At 33.6% G+C, this 25,533-nt stretch overlaps 1 protein-coding gene across 1 annotated transcript in view; it reads left to right on the top strand.

Moving 5' to 3' along the window:
• dntt (deoxynucleotidyltransferase, terminal) overlaps positions 1–25,533 on the top strand; it is a 90,855-nt gene that overhangs the window by 48,635 nt on the left and 16,687 nt on the right. The window contains exons 9-10 of the mRNA XM_026223383.1: positions 1,679–1,912; positions 4,441–4,524. Coding sequence (XP_026079168.1) covers positions 1,679–1,912; positions 4,441–4,524 — 318 coding nt within the window. The remainder of the gene's footprint in view (positions 1–1,678; positions 1,913–4,440; positions 4,525–25,533) is intronic.

The following is a 25,533-nucleotide window of genomic DNA, read 5'->3' as shown; positions in this document are numbered from 1 at the left end:
GGAAGTGTGCGGCATCTGGACACCTTTGGTTCCTGTGACGAGAGATGCTCTAATCCCAATCTCACGCACTGTATGGGACATATACAGGAGCCATAAGCGGTCAGATGCAGCCAATCCACTGAAGTCTGCTGTTCTCAGAGAAACGGACCACAAATTAGATCTCGTTTTTATAGTATTAGTTGTTTCCTTAGACCTCAATAAGATCTCAGCAGCACGTCAATCTGTAAAAATATATATTTCATTTTTCATCAAATAAATGCAGCCTTGGTGAGCAGAAGACTTAAAAAAAAAAATAATTGTCCAGTGTCAAATTTTTTTTAATAAAAATATATATATTTTAATTTTAGATCTAAATATTTAATTATTACCCTTTCATCAACTGTGGTTCCTTCACAAAACTCTGGCAGTAATTGCTCTTTTATTGTTTCTAATTTATTTATTTTATTAATTTTTGTTTATTTGTTTTCTTTTTTTAATGGAGTTTTAATATATGTCAGTTTTAGTAGTTTTATCATTTTAACCTAAACTTATTTCAGTTAAAAGCAGCATATGTAAGTTTTATTTAGTGGTTGATGTACTAGATATAAAATAAAACTGAAATAAAGATAAACAAAAACTATATAGACATTAAATAAATAAATGCACGAATGATATACAACAACTTTGCTAAAACTTGAACTAAAATTAAAATATATAAAAATGAAATAACTAGAAAAATAATTCAGAATATGAATAATGACAAAAATTTTATAATAATAATAATAATAATAATAAATAATCAAATAGTAAATTATATAAAAACTCATTTAAAATATTAATAATGTCTTTCATCTGTCAAATGAAAAACAACGACAACAACAAAAGAACAATATTAATTAGACTGTGTCCATTTCTTGGACTTCATTCTTCTGTCCATACACTGCTTTCTCTTTGTCTCTCTCTTTATTTAAAGCTACGCCACTCTTTATTTATTGTGATTGTACAGAGCAGGAGTCATGAATTGATTTAATCTCTTGTGGAGTGGAATCATTTAAAGCAGACGTCCCGCTGCTCTGTGATCCAGCCTCATAATTTAAGAGGAATTGTATTTCAGCTTCTGCATTCTTTAACAGAATTGGAGGCGATTGAGGTTTGGTGACACTTAGCACACTTCAGTCCAATGAAGTTGCTGAGTTTATTTAGCGCTGTGTTTTGATGTGTTTTCGCAAATAACGACTTCTGTCTGTCAGACACCGAATCATTTGTTAAATTAAGTGAACTTGTTAAAGGTGCAAATGACGTCGGGCTTCATCAGTTTGGGCCGATGTCTTCAGGACGCTCCAGTGGAACTGCAAACGATACAAAATGCATTGCTTTTTCATTTCCATTTGGTTAACATATGAGAGGAAAACAAAGACAAATTGCAAAATTATGCAGAAAAATATTTATGTTTTGTCTTGGAAATGAATGCAGGAAGACTGTAACAATTGTTTTATTTGTGGATTTTTGTCTTATTTATTCATGTGAAATCTAATGGTCATTTTGACAGGTTTCGATTTTATTTAAATTCGTCTTTGAACCCCCAACCTTGCCATGCTCTACCGCTTGAGCTACAGGAACACATGTGCTTTTATTGTGAAAACAAATGAAATGAGTATAAAATGTAGATGTTTTTTCATATTCTCTCTCTTTCACTCAGAACATCCTGCTGTACTCAGACTTCCAGGAGTCGACCTTTGACCTGCGGCAGCTGCCGACTCACTGCTTTGAGGCCATGGATCATTACAGCAAGTGTTTCCTGATCATAAAGCTGAAGCGTGAGCAGGAGACGGATGCGAGAGCAGGAAGGGACTGGAGAGCCGTGCGTGTGGATCTGGTGGCTCCACCGCTGGAGCGCTTCGCTTACGCTCTGCTGGGATGGACAGGATCCACGGTACGAGCACAGATATATCTGCACAACCAGTGCGTTCCTGGACTAGATCCCCCCAAAATCAAGCACAAGCCTGAAAACGTTTTTGACATGCTCAGGAAAAATATTTAGGCATAAGTTTAAGATTTAGATATTTGAATTACATATCAAATATCCATGCATAAAACAGTACACAGTTTTAATAAAATAACATAAAATTTAATTAAATTAAATGCATAGTGTATAAGAAGTTATTTCATTTATATCAATTATCCATAATTTTGAAATGTTTAAATAATATATATGTATACAGTTAGTTGATTAATTAGTTTATTCATTATTTGCATGAAAATATTACTATATATTGCACAGTGCACACTTTATAGTAACTACAAAAAAATAAAAATAATAATGTTCATTTAAATTCATTATTATTTTTGATAAAAAATTATGTATTAAATTGTAACTAAGAAATATTAAAAATGTATAATAATTAATTTTAATAAAATTTTAAATATATATTTTTACAGTTATATTAATAATTTGTATATATATATATATATATATATATATATATATATATATATATATATATATATATATATATATATATATATAATCATTTTAATTTAAATCAATTTAATTGTTGTTATTAAAAATTACCCTAAGAAAAATTTTAACTAAGAAAAAGCAATATATATATATATATATATATATATATATATATATATATATATATATATATATATATATATATATATATATATATATATGCATATGTAAAAAAAAAATTTCATTAAAAGCTAAATGTTTAAATATGTAAAAAAACACACACACATGAATTAAAAACCAAATTTGATATTAGTTAAATTAATTTGACAAGTTAAAGCAATGGAAAATATGTTTGATCGTATAATTCTTTTTACAGTGCATGACATTAAGATTATTAGTTTGTTTGTTTTAAAGCTGTCTAATCCAAAAAGATGCACATTTCTTCATATAAATCTTAAATGTAGGCATAAATAGTGTGTAATACAGTATAGACTCCATCTATTGTGTTTCTGTCCCTTAAGCACAGAAGAAAGTCTTTAGGGGCGTCAGAGACGGATAGAGTTTGACTCGAGCTGTTTATAGATGACCCTTGACCTTGTGGCGAGCGTCACGTCCCCTGCGTCGCGTCTGCAGGCCGTCCGCTCCACGCCGAGCTCGACCCATCAGCTGTAATTACATTCTCCCATGCACTCTCCGCCTCCTGGGCCTCGCTATCCCATGATGCTTTGAGCTCCCGCGGATCGCTGCAGCTGTTTCGGGGACGACCGAGATGGAGAACAGGAGGAAGTCCGTTTCTGAAGCTTATCGTAATTAATAAATCACACCATTATGTGCATCTCATTAGAAGTTGGGAGTACTTTAAAATGAATTCATGCATTTATTCATTAATGCGTCCTCTCCTCGTGGTGTTTATTTCCAGCCCGAGCAGCCGTGACCTAGAGGAGCTTCACATAATGACAGAAAACATTAAAAGCACTGTATGTTTGAAGAGCGTAATGAAGGAGCGTTTAAAAAGGTCTGCTGGCCACGATAAGAGTCTCTACAGAGATTCATGATGCTTAACGCCATAAACAACAGCATCAGCGCACGGTGGTGTGTTCAGGTTCACTTTAAATCTCATTTAACTGCTTTATTTGCTCAAGGGAAATATATAAACAAGAAATAACAAACTCCATTATATTGCAGACGCTCTACGCTTTAATGGCTTCATTCTTTGGATTATGCTATTTGTGTACGAGCGGGAACTGACTGCGCTCGGGTAATATTATCTGTAACTGATCAGACAGTCTGATATTATAATGCACAATGTGATTTACACAAATAGCACGGGATCCTGGATCAATATCAACATTCGTGTGCTGCATTTAATCTCATTGTGCTTTACTAAAATGTCTGAGATATTAAAAAGATCCTATATACACACACACACACACACACACACACACACATATATATAATAGTCCTAATAAATGGAATGGGTTTTAAATACTAAATGACCAGAATTATTATATATTTAGAGTTTATTTAGAATTGTTAATAAATTAAACAAATTATTTAAATTTTTTTTAATGAAAAATACATTTATTATTATTAATATTTATTATATGTAATGCATTTTGAATAGTATTATTTTAACTAAAATCAAATATTTTTAAATACAATTGCAAATATAATTTTTCTCTGTTTTCTGTGTGAATCTGTGTTAAAGTGTAATTTATTTCTGTGATGCTCCGCTGTATTTTCAGCATCATTCCTCCAGTCTTCAGTGTCACGTGATCTTCAGAAATCAGAATAATATGTTGATCTGTGAAAAAAAAAAAAAAAAAAACATATATATATATATATATATATATATAGGTTTGTTGAACAATTTTTTTCAAACTAACTTGGATGTATGAAGGTGTTATTAAAGGCATGATGTTACCATGTTAAAGTGCAGAGAACATGACGTGGCATTCTTAAAAAATGAAATATTAGATCTCAGTTTTCTGTTCTTTCAGCTGTTTGAAAGAGACCTGAGACGATTCGCCAGACTGGAGCGAGGAAAACTGCTGGATAATCACACGCTGTACGACAAAGCAACGGTACGACACACACACACACACACACACACACACACACACACACACATACACACACGCACACGCATGCACGCACGAACGCATGCACACACACAATCGCACGTGCATGCACACACACACACTCCGACGCACGCACGCACTCGCACTCGCACACGCAAACACACACTCACACACTCACACACACACTCTCACACACACACACACACACACACACACACACACGCAAACGCACACGCACTCGCACACGCACACACAGACAGAGTTGTGTCATGTCACAAAAACATGCCCATGTGAGTATTCAATCAATCAATCATCTTTATTTATATAGTGCTTTAAACAAAATACATTGCATCAAAGCACTGAACAACATTCATTTGGAAAACAGTGTCTCAATAATGCAAAATGATAGTTAAAGACAGTTCATGCATTCATGAAAAATATTAGTGCTAATATTAGTTGCTCCTTGTAACAAAATTCCAAGAAAATTCTTAAAAAATTGGTGTTTCCTCTTAAAATTAAAGAAAAGATTGTAGTAGAGAAAAAAGTAATTCAGAAAGCATCTTAACCCTTAAAAGAAGTCTCTAGGTCCAAAATTGTTAGGAGTATGGACGGGGACTTAAAGAGTTTCTTTAGCAGAGGAGAAAACATGAAGAGGGAAGAAACGTGTTGCATTAGGCTTATATTGACCCTACTGACCTCCTTCAGAGTCTTCTCAGACTGTGTCATAGCAATCTGATGCTCTCAGACTGGTCCTGAATCTCGTTTAAGCCAAGACTCCTATTAGACATTTTTAGGTAAATTAGGAGCTCTCAGAGAGGTTTATTAGTATCTTTAAGAATATGTGCCCAGATGTTGATGTTGATGTCTCAGTGAGTTAGTCTATGGTTTCTGTCTGCTGTTCACATGAATTAACAGTTGATGATTTTGTTTCCAGCAATTATGATTCGTGTAAATGCTTTGTGGATCTTTTGATGATATATGTTGCTTCAGATGCTCTTTTCTCCATGCGTCGGAAAAACGTCATTATAATTAAGGCATTTTGTCTTGATGCGACTAAAGCAAATGCTTCTCTAGAGCTCACAACACTGGCAGGTGTGTGTGTGTGTGTGTGTGTGTGTGTGTTAGAACTGGCGCTCTTTCCATTCATGAGTCTGATTTGAATTGAAGTGGTCACTGCTTACAGGAAGTTGAATTGGAAATATAAATAGATCTGTGTGTGATCTGTGAGGCTTGAAAACTTCAAGGCTTTTGAAACTTTCAAATAAGCCAACATTCATTTTTGTGTGTGTGTGTGTGTGTGTGCTTTTCTAGATAAATAAAAAAGTTGCATGAATCAAACATCGTGTTGCATGATCAGAGTATTTGACCTCATTCAGAAATGCACACGTGTAGCATGAGTTTTTTTTTTGACTCGATTCTGTCCTAAATATTAATCACCGCATTCATATTCTGATGATGGACATTAGAGCCGTATGTTAAATAGCGTATATTTAATTTCATCTTGTTTATTGTGTTCAGCTCTAGCTTTTAATGGTCGGTTTGTTTGTGTGCAATAAATTGCTTTGGTTATTGTGTTTGGGATAAAATAAGTCCTCATTTAATCCATTAATGCATTTACACACACACACATAAACACATGCACATTAGCAGAATGACAAATACACACACCATGCATGCACTTTAATGGAAAACACAATTGCAGACTAGCAAAAAAAAAAAAAGAGAGAGAAACTGATGGAAAAATTGGTGCAAATTAACTGTCAGGCTTAAAAATATATTGGCTTTTTCCCGACAATGACTAATCAAACATGAGGTCCCGACGGGTGGCGGATTCTGGCTTAGTTATGGCACTCGGCTCACATTAACATGCATTGATTTTCCTGCAATTTTTCCACAACGCAGCAATCTGTCAAAGTCGGGCCGCCCCGGTCGCTGCTGACACACGATCAGACCACACTCCTCAGGAGGATTTCACCAATGAGCCAGCGTTAATATAATGTGTCCTGTCACCAGACTGATAAACGCTGTGATTTTTAGTGGACGTGTAAAGTCAGTTCCCACAATAAGTCGCACTATTTTATTTTATTTTTTGCAAAAAATCCAACTGTTTGAATTCTTTCCAGTCATGTACAATATTTATTTTTTATTTATCAAGAACACATTAAACTGTGACCGTAAACACATTTACTATTTAAAATAAATTATATGAGAATATTATTCTGATTTCTGAAGATCATGTGACTCTGAAGACTGGAGGAATGATGCTGAAAATACAGCGGAGCATCACAGAAATAAATTACACTTTAACAGTGATTCACACAAAAAACAGTTATTTTAAATTGTAATAATATTTAAGATTTTTTTATTGCATTTTCTATCAAATTTATGAAGGCTTGATGAGCAGGAGAGATTTCTTTCAAAAATCGTATTGACCAAAACCTTTTGAACAATAATAGCATGTTAGATTAAAATCAACATGAAATTACAATTGTCCCTTTTCCCAAAAAACATCAGTGCTTGTGATTCCAAACAACAACAAAAATATTGCAATATAAGCAACAATCCTTTTCTGCTGATATCGAACCGACTCTATTTAAAAGCCAATCAATTCTCAATAGATAAAATCAAATCCCACTCTATAATTTTTCTCATTGAATCTTGTTTTATATTAAGAATGCATCATACTATTGAATTGAAATGGGTTGCAAACTTTAAAACTTAAATGTATGTATGTTTTGCTTCAAAAGTGTTTGTGCATTTGAATCTAATGCGGTTGATTCTAATGCACCGCTGTATACGAGACATGACCAGATGCATGAGTTGTTAGATGATGGACAGTGTGATACGTGCACGTCCTCATCTCTGAACCCGGTGCCGTGTGCTTTGGGTTCATTTGCATGATCTCGTCAAAAGCCCAGTTCACATGAGACGGGAAAGACACTCTCAGTGTCAATGTCTGACACTTTTGAAGGCACAAATCACTTTCTGTGAAGTGGAAGGGCAGAGAGCACGCAGACAGTTTGAGGATTGGTTGAGTTTGTGCATAAAAATAAATCACGCTGTTGAGTTTTATTCGAATGCAACGTATAGAGGAGATCTCAAGATCATGAGATGCTGCATTCAGATGCATCCAGTCACCTTCATCATGCCATGCATTGAACCCTGTAAAGCCTGGCACATGAAAAACTAGTCAGAATTTAGTTTATTTTATTGTTAAATGAAAGAGTTTATTGAACTTTAAGACAAAATAAAGAAAGAAAATCTAAAAAGTACTGTGTTTTAGTGTCATATTCGATACACCAGGCTTTTATAGCTCATAAACTCAAAAAAAAAAAAAAAAATCAAGCAAAAATATGCAATTTGCTGATTAGAGATGAAACGGTTAAACGGTTCGGTTTGTATCACGGTTTCGGTACGGATCGGTATGTGCAATGTTTATGAAGAAACTATACCGTCAAATAAAAATAAAGAAAATATGAACAATATATGAAAGCAACATCAGAAATAAATACAGTAGAGTTAAGACAGAAATAAAATACACAGTGATTTTCAGTTTATTTTTCATTTAGCTAGGTCTAACATTAGTATTTAGGAACAGAAATTGAATAAAGTAACGAAATGTAAAACAGTGTTGCATATTTGACCGTATAAATTAAAGATGAATCTTTATTAAAGTTAGATCAGTTAGTGATGTTCTAATAGTCAAAATAATAGCCAAAATCAGCCATGGTTTTACTAAAGATTTTAACCAATTAACCATGTTTTTTTGTGGTTATAAAATCAGACCTAAGCCAAAAACTGCCTTTAAAATACGTAAAATGCATTATATAAAACAATAGGGCAATATTGATTAGATAAATCATAATTATTCGTCTTCATTAAATAACACTGTTAAAATACATGATGTAATACAAAATAAACAACTTATGCACATTTCATATTATTACAAATGGTTTTCAATCAGAAAACTGTTTTAATAAAATCATCACTATGTGTTAATGTTATTTTTTTCTGTATATGATACTGCATTTACATATTACGCCACCAATACAAACCAGACGGATTTATAATATTATAGCTTAAATATTAAGATATCTAATCGATTAAATAATTCTACTCACCTTTAATAAAACACGCGATGCTGTTGGGAGCCGAACAATTTTGTGAAATTCGGATCGAAAGGATATATATATATATATATATATATATATATATATATATATATATATATATATATATATATATATATATATATATATATATATAACATACATATACATAAGCCTGCATTTATTTGATCAAAAATACAGAAAAAACAGCAATATTGTGAAATATTATTACAATTTAAAATAATAGTTTTCTATTTGAATATACTTTAAAAAAAACAATTTATTCCTGTGATGCAAAGCTGAATTTTCAGCATCATTCCTCCAGCTTCAGTGTCACATGTAACATCAGTCGATCACATGATCATTTAGAAATCATTCTAATATTCTGATTTATTATGAGTGTTGGAAACAGTTCTGCTGTCTAATATATTTGATCAATAAAAGGGTAAAAAGAACTGCATTTATTCAAAATAAAAATAAAAATTCTAATAATATATTATCTTTACTATCACTTTTTATCAGTTTAACACATCCTTGCTGAATAAAAGTATTGATTTTATTTAAAAAAAAAAGAAAAAAAATTACTGACCCCAAATTATTGACCAGTAGTGTATATTGTTATTACAAAATATTTATATTTTAAAAACATAGCATCTTTATTTCTTTCTTTCTTTATTTTTTTTATTCATCAAAGTATCCTAAAAAAGTGTCACATGTTCTGAACAAATATTAAGCAGCAGAACTGTTTCCAACTTTGATAATGAATCATCATATCAGAATGATTTCTAAAGGATCATGTGATAATGATCCTAAAAATTCAGCTTTGCATCACAGAAATAAATGATAATTTAAAGTATAATAAATGTAAAAACAATGATTTTAAATTGTAATAATATTTCAAAATATTACATATTTTTTTCTGCATTTTTGATCAAATAAATGCAGGCTTGATGAGCAGAAGAAACTTCTTTCAAAAACATTTAAAATAGTAATGTTTCTGTATATGGAAAGCGCTTTTGAAATTAATAATCTGAGGTTCTCTCCTGCAATTAATGATGATTGCTGCATTGTATGGGTGTTGCCTTTTGCCTGGACATTTTCGAGTGAGAGGCGGATGCAAACTTTTTGGTCCTTCGCCTGGTCATTCATATGCACCTAAATCATTTCTGAAAGCCGAGTGCACGTATGCTTTATCCGTCACTCTCTCTCAGTCTCTCACACTCTTCTGTTTGTCATCGTCTCTGAAGGTCAGCGGCTCGAGGATGTCCTCGTAATGGAGTCGAAGCTCGCTCTTCCACCCCGAAGCCCCATTAAAGCCCTTATCGAGCTAATGAAGATCAATGAAGTATCTCTGGCGCAAAGCCGCTGTCGTTTCCACACTCCACCGAGTCGCGTTTTTGTGTGGAGAGCTGCTCATTTCTTCTTCTTACGCTTAATTAAGTGAAAGAACATTTGCCTGCCACCGCTGGGATAATGATATACTTTTATCCCGGCGAAGCGCTTTAGTTTACTTCTGTTTTCTGATTCTATTCCCGCCTCTAAGTTTCTGACTTGTCCGTTTTCTGAAGGATGGCGTAGCTGTTTTGGGAGGGATTGCGTTCCTGTGATCACCAGCTTCCTTCAGTGAGCTCCTCTATGGACGGAGATGGCTTTGTCACATTACAGAATGATTAAGGGGAGGTAATAACGGAACATGCTCATATTATACCAATTACATCCTGGCACTTATGCAAATCCATCCACTGAAGATGAAGCATCTTCCATAAGCTGGTAATTAGAGACTAACAAGTTTGAGTTGCACAGTAATGTGATGGTGGACTGAAACCAATGGGTGTTCACCGAAAAGTACAAACTATTTACACTCAGAATTGCTTTTATATTTGTGAAATTCCTGTTAAATGTACCTGAGTATTACCTTATTTTATTTATACTGTTATACTGTTATGAATTTTGACGTGAAATTGCTTGTAAATTTCACAAATAATTACCAAGAAACTGCAAATAACAAAATAAATATAATTAATTATTAAAATAATATTAATTATTCATTAAAAATTAATAAAATAGTATTTTTTAGGTAATAAAATAGTATTTAATTGTACTTTAATCTTTAATTACAGCTTCAAAATAATGTATTTATTTACTTTGAAACAATTTCACGAATAAAGTTCACAAATAATTACAAAGATACTGCAAAGAACATATTTAATATTAAATTTTGAAGCAGAAATACTAAAATAATGTTTCCTTGTAAAACTTTCTTTTAGTCCAATAATCTTTGTTTCCAATCACAAACTTCTCTTTTTTTACAGTGTAAGATTGTATTTTTCTCTCAGAGATTGTCAGTAAATTTCACACACACAAAAAAATTTAATTAAAAATACAATTTTAAAGTGTTTCTTGTGAAACATACTTCAATAATATTGTTATATTTAAAACTAATTTTTTTGTGCACTTTTGACTTTTGCTAGTGAATTTTACAAAGTACTCACAAAGAAAACACAAATAACATATTTAATATAAAAAATGTAATTAAAATGTTTTTATTGCATTTTAAAAATAATTACAAAGAAGCTGCAAGCAACACATTGAATTAAACATACATTTTTGAAATATAAAGACTTATAAAGACCTAATATACTTCAGTAATCTTTCATGTACAATTTTGACAAATACTTTTTACAGTGTAAAACAGTAAAGTTAGTAATTTTCACAAACACTAACAGAATCTTCAAAACTGTTTTGTGGATGTTGTATGTGTTTGTTAGTTTTGAGCTCAGCTTTATGACAGCGTACTTTCAATCGTTGTCAGTTTTCTTATAGATGGGCATTGAAAAACTGTTTTTTCTTTCTCTTCTGGGGTACACGATGAATCAAAATGCTGATGTCTTGCAGTTGTGACTGTGCATTTGTGATATTGTTAATATGATATGAAAAAAATAACAATTTCCTGTTTCAATACATCAAAGTGTTTTATGAGGTGCTTAGAGTACAGCATTCTTCCTGTCCAACTGTTGTTGAATCAAATAACAAAATACTTTTATTCATCAGCAATGCATTAAATTGATCAAAAGTGGCATTTAATAATTTTAAAGAAGATTTCTATTTCAAATAAATGCTGTTTTTTGAGCTTTCTATTCATCTGTGAGTCCTGAAAAATTGAATGTATCACAGTTTCCATTAAAATATATAAATGTGTTCAACATTGACGATAATAAGAAATGTTTCCCGAGCAGTAAATCATCATATTATCATGATTTCTGAAGATCATGTGACACTGAAGACTGGAGGAATGATGCTGAAAATACAGCGGAGCATCACAGAAATAAATTACATTTTAACAGATATTCACATAGAAAACTGATAAATTAAATTGTAATAATATTTCCTAATTTTTACTGTATTTTTAATCAAATAAACACAGCCTTGGTGAGCAGAAGAGGAACTGAACAGAACATCCTACATACTGTAAATGACCTTCACATGAACCATCAGCGCTTGCTGTTTAACTTTCCTCAGAAAATTAAAATCTGTCATCTAATGCAATGAGATGCGAGTGTGTTTTAAGTGTCTGAATGCTTTGGGGGTCACTGTATATGTGTGTGTGTGTGTGTGGTGTTGCTTTGTCCTCTGCTGTTCGGCTGAAGGTGGACGATAATTAATATGTGTTCTGGGCTTTGATGAATGAGGACATTGGAGGGTTTCATCAGCTAAAGACAGAACAGGAGGGCCGTCTGACCCGGCAAACACCTCCCAAAACAACCTCCTCACTTTAGAGGAGAACCAGCGGCCGATATCTGACTGTCTGAATGTCACGCGTTATTCTCCTGTGAGGGATTCTTACTGCTTTACCTTACCTTACCTGTGTGTGTGTGTGTGTGTGTGTGTGTGTGTGTGTGTGTTCTCCTGTGGAGTAATTAGTCAAAGCCAGGTGCTGGTGTGTGATTAATCGGTCTGTTTTTCGCAGACTTTAAGGCAGGGTGTCGAGGCCGAGGGTTGTGTTTGTGTCTCTTCTATGATAGAGTCAGATTTATATTCCCTCATTTGTAGGAAACGTCACTTATTTCCTATCAGGAGCGAGAGCTCAGTCACACACACACACACACACGCACACACACACATGCCGAAGGGGACGAGCGCTAAACACTCTTAAGGCCAGCGCTTTATCAAATTCATCCTTAATTAATTCTCTCAGTTTGTTGTTTCGTCTTTCAACAGCATTTACCCTGAATAAACACAGATGAGTATATATATATATATATATATATATATATATATATATATATATATATATATATATATATATATATACAGTATATGTGTGTTTTTGTGTATGTATATCATTAGTACTTTCTAATTAGTAGTATTCTATTCTGATTAAGAATCCCCATTACTAGTATGAATGTATTATATATCAGCATGAATGGAATATATTTTTTCCTACATACACAATTCAATTATTAATAGTATATATATATATATATATATTATAAAGAATTTGTATATACAGGTGCTGGTCATGTGATTAGAATATCATCACAGTCATCACAATATCATCACAATTCCATTCAAAAAGTGAAACTTGTATATTATATTCATTCATTACACACAGACTGAAATATTTCAAATGTTTATTTATTTTAATGTTGATGATTATAACTGACAATTAAGGAAAATCCCAAATTCAGTATCTCAGAAAATTAGAATATTGTGAAAAGGTTCAATATTGAAGACACCTGGTGCCACACTGTTCTGGATTCTTGGGTCTGGCATATCGCATCTTCCTCTTCACAGTACCCCACAGATTTTCTCTGGGGTTAAGGTCAGGTGAGTTTGCTGAACAATTAAGAACGGGATACCATGGTCCTTAAACCAGGTACTGGTGGCTTTGGCACTGTGGAAAATGACATCTCCATAAAGTTGGTCAGCTGAAGGAAGCATGAAGTGCTCTAAAACTTCCTGGTATACAGCTGTGTTGACCTTTGACCTCAGAAAACACAGTTGACCAACACCAGCAGATGATATGGCACCCCAAACCATCACTGACTGTGGAAACTTTACACTGGATTTCAAGAAACGTGGATTGTGTGCCTCTCCTCTCTTCCTCCAGACTCTGGGACCCTGATATCCAAAGGAAATGCTAAATGTACTTTCATCAGAGAACATAACTGTGGTCCACTCAGCAGCAGTCCAGTCCTTTTTGAAGCGAGATGCTTCTGACGCTGTCTGTTGTTCAAGAGTGGCTTGACACAAGGAATGCGAAGCTGAAACCCATGTCTTACATACGTCTGTGTGTAGTGGTTCTTGAAGCACTGACTCCAGCTGCGGTCCACTCTTTGTGAAGCTCCCCCACATTTTTTAATGGGTTTTGTTTCACAATCCTCTCCAGGTTATCCCTATTGCTTGTACACTTTTTTCTGCCACATCTTTTCTTTCCCTTCTCCTCTCTATTAATGTACTTGGACACAGAGCTCTGTGAACAGCCAGCCTCTTTAGCAATGACCTTTTGTGTCTTGCCCTCCTTGTGCAAGGTGTCAATGATCATCTTTTGGGCCACTGTAAGGTCAGCAATCTTCCCCATGATTGTGTAGGCTACAGAACTAGACTGAGATCATTTAAAGGCCTTTGCAGGTGTTTTGAGTTAATTACAGTGGCGTAGCCACGGGTGTGCCAGGGTGTGCCTGTGCCACCCACAGTGGCAGCTGGCACACCTAAAAATAGATGCAGAATTATTTTTTATAGTCTCAATAAAAAATGTTTACTAAACTTGGGCTATTGTTGTTTACTTAGAATATATATATATATATTAGGGCTGTCAAAAATAGCGCGTTAACAACGTTAATTAGTTGTTTGTTGTTAATTACATCAATTTTTTTTTTGCATGCGCAGTCAGTGTGACAAATTATTCAGGTGAGGAAAGTCTCGTCGATCTCTGAATTCTCAAGATAGTAAAAAACAGCAGTGAGCGCCGCGACGAAAACACCGAAGAAGCTTAAGGTTTTACCCCATTTACTCTCAAATACATTCATGCCAAGCTCGATAAACAGAGACGACTTTGGTAGCTGATACGCTGGAGCTTCTTCCTGTTATAGCGTCCTTTGTTTCACACGGTGCATGAGCAGAAGGCCTACATGCAATGCAGCGAAAATTACAGCTGTTTGGAAAAGCATATGCATTTTACTTGGTTTTACTGACACTTGAAACCTTCAGAACGTGAAAATATTGATCCTAAAGTATTGTGGCAGAGCAAATGAACACCTCCCAAAAACAAGAGTGCCCAGAGTGCTGCTTATGTGATGGTGGCGCATGTTTGTGTTTCTGAGTTCATTCTTTCGAGTTTCTCTATGCATAATTTCATAGATATGTGGCTATATTTAACCACTGGTTCACCTAAAACTCTTACACTATCTGTAGTTAAATGGCATGGTTTGATATAGTGCTCAGGTAAATTTGATCTAAGTAAATATTAAACTTTTGAAATTCAGAAAAAAAGAACCACATATTGATGAATCAATACATGAAAATTATGTATCTGTGTCCTGTTATGTATCTTTTGCTATGCATTTCAGAAAAAAAAAAAGGTTAGGATTCAGGTGTAATTACAAATAGTGATTAATCCTGATTAATCCACTGAAAATTCTGATTAATTTGGTTAAAAATGTTAATAATTTGACATTCCTAATATATATATATTTTTGTTCGCAACTCGGTTGATTCAGTTTGGCACTTCGGGGCCTGTTCGCGACTCGGTTGGTTTCGGATCGGCACTTCGGAGCCTGTTCGCAACTCGGTTGATTCGGATCGGCACTTCGGAGTCTGTTCGCGACTCGGTTGATTCGGATCGGCACTTCGGAGCATGTTCGCGACTCGGTTGATTCGGATCGGCACTTCGGAGCCTGTTCGCGACTCGGTTGATTCGGATCGGCACATTGGAGCCTGTTCGCGACTCGGTTGATTCGGATCGGCACTTCGGAGCCTGTTCGCGACTCGGTTGATTCGGATCGGCACTTCGGAGCATGTTTGAGATTTTTTTAAATTCTGATCTGGACATCGAAGCAGGAAGTGTTTGTCAAACAGTTAATTGGTGATAAATGAATATTTGGACTTGAGGCTTTTTTTACCTGTCGATTCAGCATGTACATGGACCCACACACTAGACTTAATCATCAGTAGGGCTCTAAACTTTTCATCCATTAATTAGCTTAGAATTTGGGATTTTCCTTAGTTGTCAATTATAATTTATAATTAATGAAATCAACTTTTTGATGATATTCTAATTATATATATATATATATATATATATATATATATATATATATATGCAGTTAACCAGTCATTATATATAATGTTTTTATGTTAACTGGATTGGTAAACTGGCTAAAAACCACTACTACTAAGCAAATTTCTAATTAATTTTATATGCAATTTTAAATAAATATATATTTTTATAATATTATACACACACACATATAACTTCCTAAATAATATATATATTAATATATATATTATAATAGTCTAATTTATAATATTCTAAAATAAAATTTCACATTTTCGGTAAGACTTTAAACTTTTAATATACGTTTAATATACACATTTTAATCTAATGTCAAGACAAAGAAAATTGTCATTATTACAGCATTTATTAATCTTTGTAATTTTTAGTTAATAATAAAATGTTTCATTAATTGTATTAGTAAATGTTGTGAATAATTAATACTACACTACATTCTTTGGAAGTCTATACTGAAACCTTATTTATAGTGTATCCGTAACAGTGCAGTAGTACTAGAGATACTTTACTTAGTAAACCCTTGATAACAAAGCGATTGTTAGTCGTAAGTGTGCACTATTTATTCTGATTTGATGAAATAAAGACAGTGATGTGTGTCTGTGTCTGAGGGTTGAACGCACAGATTGTTTTCAGCAGGTGTCCTGATGGATGGAAATGTGTTGATGATTTGTCCCACTAGACGTCTCCCTGTGAAATTAAAAAGCCTCTTAATTTGGTTCTGAGGGTCTATTTAGTGAGGATAACTCGATGAGAGTAATGCTTGACTGAGGTGACGCTCTTCAGGGATTTTTAGGAGAAGGAAAAGCATTACCTCTGTTCCTGTTAGAGTGATTCATGGGGTGTTTACTGTTAAATCTGGGTCCTGTTGTGATAGCTGCTTTAAATATGAATGACTGGAAAACTCCTAATCATTACAGAAATGAAAACTTGTTGGATAGATAAAATCATCTAGAAAATAAAATAGTTTTATTAAATGATCAATTAGCTTTTATCTTTATACTTTTTTAGTATTATTCTTTTTTGTGGTAATTTTGTGTTGCACTTCTTTCATTTGTATAACTTTTTGTTATTTTTAAATATTACTTATTAGGTTTAATGCATTTTTATTCCAGTTTTATTTATAGCTCAGAACAAGTATTTTATTTGCATCGATTGTTTCATCTTAGTGAAGTTAAAAGTTAAAATATTTTAATATTTTAATAATTAAAAAAATAATATATATAATTTTTTAATTAGTAAGTTTTAGTATTTAATAAAACACACTATAAAAATATATATTTGGATGGTTGACAAAAATATAAAAAGTTTTTTAGAACTTAATATTATAAATTTTTTATTCAAATAATATTCTGCAACAGTGTATTAAAGTGATCAAAAATACACTAAATACATTTAAATACATCTAATGCTGCAGATTTTATTTTCACAATAAAATGTAAGTAAATAAGTTATTTTAATACATATTTAAAATAAATGCTTACTTTTTTAAATGAATTTCATAAATGTTAAAAAATAGTATAACCTTTAAATTCATAGCAGTCATTTAATTACTATTTTTTACTGTTACTTCCTTTAGTAACATTAAAGACAGCATCAACAACAATAATAATAACTTATAATTAAATAATAAATATTTCTTGAGACTCATCAAAGTCTGGAAAATATTTAGAGTTTTTTAGCTACACTTATAAACCCAATTTGCCACCGATTTCACACAAATAGGAAGCAGTTTTCACAGATATTGAGTAAATATGTTTATTTGTAGTTAGCTTGAACTCTGTTTATCAGTTAATTTTAGTGTTTGAAAATGAAATTGAGAATTAAAAATGTGTATTTGCATAGTTATTGTGTGATTTGTTTTTGAAAATGAAGGTTAAAAGCATCTGGAGTGTCTCTGGTGCCTTACAATGCTCACACACACACACACACACACACACACAATGAAGTGGCGTGTGAATGGACAATAAGAGGGCAATTGCATTGGGCTTTTGGGAGCCACACTTCTGCTCATTCCCAGCTGGTGTGATGGCAGCGAGTGCGAGATGATTTTGGGAAGGAGACTCCTCCATAAGGAGAGACAATGAGGCGAGCGGGGAATGTGGTTTAATTTAGTCTGACATTATACTACGGTACCGTTGAGTATTACACACACACACATTATCACCTGCATCGCAGCACATTCACACCTGTGAGAGGTGATACTGGAGCAAACCTCACACATGTACAGACCGTCTCCTTTAATTGAAACACCAGAACGGATCACGCGTGTCGCTCTGCTCAGGGTTTAGATATTAATGATGGATCTAATGTAGACTCGTTCTGTGCTTGGGATGTTTTAATGGAGTTTCTGATTTTACGCTTACAGCGGTCTGAAGTGCTTTGATTGGTTTGCAGGAACCAGTTAATTTTAATAAAAAACTATATATATATATATGTATGTTTCTGAATACCTTCAAAGACTGGAAAGAATTTAGGCATTATGTTTTAGATGCTATTTATTAATTTAGTTTTATTTATTTTATTTTTTATATTTTTTGAGCACCATCAAAACCTGGAAAAGATTGTATTTATTATTAGTATGTTTTTTATATATATATATATATATATATATATATATATATATATATATATATATATATATATATATATAAGCTATTTTAGTTAGTTATTTAGTTGGTTATTTAATTTTAACTTTTTACTTTTTGATGACATTTTTTTTTTATATCATCAAAGACGAGAAAATATAAATTATTAGATTAATTAATTAATTAATTCAGTCTATCAGTCGTGTATTTATTTATTTATTTATTATAAATATAATCAAAGACTGGAAATATTCTGATATTTTAGCTCTTTTGTATTTATTAAAATTTTTGTGCTTTTGAATAGCATTAATAAACTGGTGAATGTTGATTTATTGATTTATTTATTTAGATGGTTGTTAGTTTGTTAGTCATTTAGATTGGTTTATTTTTAATGTTTTTGAAAATCTTGAAATCTTTTTGAAAATAAATGAATTGTAAAAAAAATTTATAATTTTTAAAATCTATCCATCCATCCATCCATCCATCTATTTATCTATCCATCTATCCATCTATCTATCCATCCATCCATCCATCCATCCATCCATCCATCCATCCATCCATCCATCCATCCATCTATTTATCTATCCATCTATCTATCCATCTATCCATCCATCCATCCATCCATCCATCCATCCATCCATCCGTCCGTCCGTCCGTCCATCCGTCCATCCGTCCATTAGTGCTGTCAAATGATTAATTGCATTTAATTGCATCCAAAAAGTTTTAGATTACATAATATATGTGTGTGCACTGTGTATATTTATTATGTATATAAAAACACACACACATGCATCTATATATTATAGTTTTTGAGTATCATTTGCGTTATTTGTAAGTGTTATTTATTTATTTATTTTTACATATCACAAAAGACTGGAAAGTTTAAAGATATTATTTTAGAATTATATTATTTATAGATTGGAACATGGAAATAATTAAAAGATTGGAAATATTTAGATTTTCTTTTTTTATTCAGATGCATTTATTATAATTTTTCTTGTTTTGTATATGAATAAAGTGTCATTTTTTCAAAATTGAGATTTATGCATCATCTGGAAGCTGAATAAATCATCTCTCCATTGATGTCTGGTTTGTTCGGAGGACAATATTTGTCTGAGATACAACTATTTGAAAATCTGAGGGTGCAAAAAAATCTAAAGAAAGAAAATCATCTTTAGACTTGTTCAAATGAATTCTTAGCAATGCATATTACTAATCAAAAATTCAGTTTTTATATATTTACGGTAGGAAATTTACTAAATATCTTCATGCAACATGATCGTTACTTAATATCCTAATGATTTTTTTCATAAAAGAAAAATGTATAATTTTGACTCGTCAATGTATTTTTGGCTATTGCTACAAATATACCCCTGAGACTCAAGACCGCTTTTGTGCTCCTGGGTCACATATCATATAATGAAAATTATTATCGTGATACTGAAGATGACTACTTAGAGATAATATTTGAGCGTTCCTTCTAGTCGCAGTAGAGGAGTGTAGTGTTTGACTGATTCCTGAAGTCGTCCCAAACTCAGAGGAGATAAAAACAGCAGCTCATCATCAACGAGCCACAGAGGAGCACACAAGGTCAAGCTCTGAAACACAGACACACGGCTGTCCTCTCTCTCTCCATCATCACCTGAAGGATGTTGATTAGCACGGTCTGTCTGAGGAACGAGAAGATGCGGCGTGAGAGGAATAAAGCGCAGAGCTTCATCTGTTCTGGCTTCAGTAGTGAATATACAGAGATCCATCCACAGATTCCACAGGAGGTCTGATAGAAATAATCACTTTTCTCTTATATATTATCACCACTTATGTAGCATTAGTACTATGATTAAGTGAATGTTGAGAGTCGTTTTATGTTATATGCAAATATATTTGTTTTACTTTGTCGCATAAAAAGAACTAAATGCTTTGACAGAAAAGAATATGATAGTGATAATGTGTTTTATCATGATTTTAATCATATATAATCAAGATATTAATCAAGACTCTGATTTGTTTTATCATTATATTCATAAATATAAACCCCTATCACTCATGTTTTTGAACATAGACTTTATAGTGCACGATCCAAACTAAAATTTTTATTAGATTATCTATGGCAGATTATAAAATTAATTTATGACAAGAGTGCACCCTCAAAAATCAACATTTTAAAAGGAGTTTTGACATTTGTTTAAAAAAAAAAGACTTCCTCGTTGCCTTTTTCTCTATCACATTTTAGAAATCATCAGAAATTATATATCAACTGAAATCTTAAAATCTCAAAATTCATCCTTTAAAACCCATTTTAAAATCAAACACTGCATTAATATGTAAACGGTACATTAATATCACGTTACAAAATATTTTCATTCATGAATTATAAATCAAATGTGAAAGTGTATCAAAACTGTGAGTGACAGTTAAGGGGTTAAAGGGTTTTTAATCATGATATTAATCATACATAATCGTAATTAATTCTAAAACTTTATCCAAACTTTTTTTTTTTTACTTTTTTTTCAATTTCAGTATTAGTTTCTAATCTGTTTTATCATTATATTAATACATATATCATGCTATTAATCATATATAATCATAATTAATACTTTTTTTCTAAACTTTATCTACCTAAAAAAAAAAAAAGTTTTCCAATATTTAATTATATTTTCATTTCTAGAACATATTGTGAGACTTTCCGTAATTATGAAAGCATGCAAACATGCATCTGCTGAGGTAATTAATCTCATGCAGTCTGTGTCTGTATCCCTTGATTCAGTCAACTTTTTAATAAAATCCCGTTCGAGATGTAAAGGCTTCACTCAACACAGTTTCTGTGGAGCAGCTCGTTTGTTCGTTTTAATGCATCTTTATAAACGCTCTGTAAAGTGGATAAATGTAGAAAGATGTCTCATTATTTTCAGTAATAACCTCAGCAGTCTCCAGTTACACGAGCGAAGCTGAATAAATCTCTCTGTGTTCAGACGAGGCAATGAAAGGGCAGCAGACTGTGGCCTTCGTGCATCTGTTTCTATCCAGACTTCATTGCTCTCGTTACTTACAATAATCCAGTCTCAATATGTGTAAAGAGACTGCTTTTCCTAAATCGATCCTTATTTCATAATTCCCCCAGAATATTGAGAAATGCATCAATTTTTGGTTTAATTTTTGTTGTCCATACAAATGAAAATCATTGTCTCTGCTCAAGCTCAGAGGCCTTTTAGTTTCCAGAGAGTCGTGAAATATCGAGATCAATTTGAGCATGTTTGATTTGTCAATAGAGAAAGTGAAAGAGCCAGTCAGACGGCTGGAGGATGAGCTCGCTGTGACATCTATTACACTCATGTGTTCTCCGTTTGCTTTCTGATAGATACTTGCCTGTGCAAAATCAGCTGAGCGGAAAGTTATACGGCCGTAACAGAGCGGCACACAACGTGACCCTCGCTGCGACCGAATCAGCCTGAAACTAGAGATGGAAAACATGCAGAAATGTGTCCGAGACATGCACAGATAAATGCTTTCTAAGAGCGCACGGATGTTCATTTCAAGCCTCAGTCATTTTGCAGAGTTTTACTCCTTGGAGGTCAGAAAAACAATTAGGGAGGTGTAATAGGAGCAGAAGGAGGAGAGGAGATGATGTTGAATTGATGGTACACGAGCGGCGGAGCATTCAAGACGGATGGGCTGTTAAACTGGTGTGTGTGTGTGTGTTTCTGAGTCATCCAAATCTCTTCCTTTGATAGTGTGTGTGCGCTGAAGCCAGTTGAAATGTGAAAACAGGTTGTTGTGCACTAGAAGAGACGACGCACGCTGTTATTAGGTGCTCAATGCATCAAAAACAAGCTTTTCAAAGACGTGAGATTAGAATGCATATGAAAGTGCAAGGAGAAATGTGTGTTTTTAGCATTTGCATTAATGCATTTGGCAGATGCTTTTTATCCGGTGTGACTTTCTTAATGCTTATTCTGTTGCAGCTTTTATGCATCATTTGCAAGACTTCATTAAATGCATGTATGCATGCAGCAGATGCTTTTATTTTAGTTACTTAGGTACAGGAAGTTTTTGATAACTATTGCTTATAATTAAGAATATTTATTTAAACACCTCTGATTCTGAAGTGAAGCATGTCCAAAAAAACAAGATTTTAGGTCAAAATGCATACGAATGTGCACGGAAAAACATGAATTTGGCATTTGCATTAATGCATTTGGTGGACACTCTTATACAAAGCAATTGTATCCAATTGATTCTCAAAATACCAAGCTCATGAGTTCGATTTCCAGGGAATGCATGAACTGGTAAACTGTGGATCTTGAAGGCAGTGTAAGTGGCTTCAGATAAAAGTGTCTGCCAAATGCATTCAGTTCAATCTCTCAAATGATGCTCATTTCGAGCTCATAAAAGCTGCATGCAGAATAAGCATAAAGCAATTAGGAAAGTGCTGTTTGAAATGCTTTTGGATGGAGTTTAGCTTGTTTCGCCACAGGATATAACTACCTAAATCTGCTTAAATGCATCTATGTGTTCATCTTTTACAGTTTGTCCCATTTCAGGCATACAGTGCGATCATTTCCCTGTCTGTATTTTCATTCTCATCCCCCTCAGCGCTTCATATCAGCTCATTCTGCCTCACAAACCCAACAGAGCCATTATGACACTCAGAGATGGAGATGTATTTATAGCACAGCTCTTGTACATGCTGTTGTCATTCAAATTGAATTCTCTTGAACGTTTGTCCTCCAACCCACCACCTGAGAGAAATTAGGAGAATTGAGGGAAAAGGCCACAATCCTTGGGGAAGAAAAGACGGCTGTGAGGAGAGCAGATGGATGTTTTATTGATCAGAGACGGGTGTCATGTAGTATTAATTGTCTTGGTGATTGTGGCGACAGGAACAGGAAATAGCTGAAGATCCGGTTTCACAGACTTGTGTTTCTGTCTCTCTCTCTCTAATGCTGAGATGCAGACCTGGTGTCTCGGGTCAAGAGATCAGATGAAATGACTCTGGTAAAAACTCTTTAGAGATGTCTCTGGATCGTGTTTCACCGCACGTTTAGCATCCCACAGTTGCTTTATGACCGTCTGATGCAGGGTCCCAAATTGTACTTATTTAAGGTACCAGACTTACTTTTAATGAATGACAACTTTGCCAGACATTAAAGAGTAGTTCACCAAAGCATGAAAATGTGCTGGAAATGTGTTCACCCTTGGGTCAGCTGAGATCAGGATGAGTTTGTTTCTTCGTCAGGTTTGGAGAAATGTAGCATTGCATCAGTGTCTCATCAATGGATGCTCTGCAGTGAATGGGTGCCGTCAGAATGAGAGTCTGATAAAAACATCCTCAGCACTCCAGTCCATCAGTGAACATCTGGAGAAGACACAAATATTAAACAAATCCTGCATTAAGATGGTTTTAACCAATTGTTTAAAAGAAAGCCACTTTTCAATAGGCATTAGCAGAACTGTATTTTCTGTTTTATGTCTGTTCATTTCCACTAATTTCCATATTTTGATTCCTGATTCAGATAAAGTGCCATTTAATAGATTCAGCAGAAATGTGCTGGGTCTGGTTTTTCTTCATGACCTGTTTGATAAGACGTGATAAGACAAAGCCCAGTAATTACATTTCAAGCGGCACATACTGTTAATTTTATGCCTGCTATAACGTTTTTTAAATTAGTTGAAGCGAGAGCGTCTAGTATAAAGTTGGACAGATGCAATCAGCTTTTTGTAGCGTTTTATTTTTCCCTGAACTCATTTAGTTTTCATGATCATTGTTCCCCAGAAGTCCAGCATGTGACTGATTCCTCTATATTAAAGATCTTTAACTGTTAGTGGACCCTGGAGCAGGCACTGCTGAAACATCTCTGTACAGTTAGTTAATAATGATGATATTAATACAGTGATGGCTGTTCCTGCATGCCTCCTCTGTTCTGTGCTGATGTGGTTCTGCGTGGTGCTGATGCGGAGTAATAAACAGCTGTAGATGTGGATGCAGGCAGATGTTCATGAGCTCATAGCTGTGATGTCATCCAATTATGATCTCAAAAGAACAAGAACTATCTAGACTTCTGAGATTTAAACCCTTTATAAATCATTCCATCCTTACATTTATCATTCTGTCATTCCATCCATACATCCATCTATTCTTCTATCATTCTATCATTCCATCCACCTTTGTATTGCTCTATCCATCCTTATATCATTCTTTCATTCCATACATCATCCATCCTTCTATCATTCCACCCATTCATCCTCCTATCATTCCATCCATATTCTTCTTTCATTCCATCCTTCTATCATTCTGTCAATTTATTGCTCCATCCATCATTCTATCATTCCATCCATGCTTCTATCTTTCTATCATTCCATCCAACCATCCTTCTATTATTATACTGCTTCATCCATTCTTCATTCTATCATTCCATCCATCCATCCTTCTTTCATTCCATCCATCCATCCTTCTATAATTTTATTGCTCCATCAATCCATCATTCTATGATTCCATCTATCCATCCTTCTATTATTATATTACTTCATCCATCCATCATTCTATCATTCCATCCATTCATCCTCCTATCATTCCATCCACACATTCTTCTTTCAATCCATCCATCCATCCTTCTATAATTGTATTGCTCCATCAATCCATCATTCTATTATTACATTGCTTCATCCATCCATCATTCTATCATTCTATCCATCCATCTTTCTATCATTCCATCCAACCATCCTTCTATTATTATATTGCTTCATCCATCCATCATTCTGTCATTCCATCCATTCATCCTCTTATCATTCCATCCACACATTCTTCTTTCATTCCATCATTCCATCCTTCTATCATTCTATCAGTCTATTGCTCCATCCATCCATTCTTCTATCATTCTATCATTCTGTCAATCTAATGCTCCATCCAACATTCCATCATTCCGTCATTTCATCATTCCATCCATCCATCCATCCATTCTTCTATCATTCTATCATTCTGTCAATCTAATGCTCCATCCATCATTCTATCATTCCATCCAACCATCCT

This window comes from Carassius auratus, chromosome 38, assembly GCF_003368295.1.
Source record: "Carassius auratus strain Wakin chromosome 38, ASM336829v1, whole genome shotgun sequence".
NCBI lineage: Eukaryota > Metazoa > Chordata > Actinopteri > Cypriniformes > Cyprinidae > Carassius > Carassius auratus.
The sequence above is the reverse complement of the archived record's forward strand: the minus strand, read 5'-3'. Positions and strand labels throughout refer to the sequence as shown.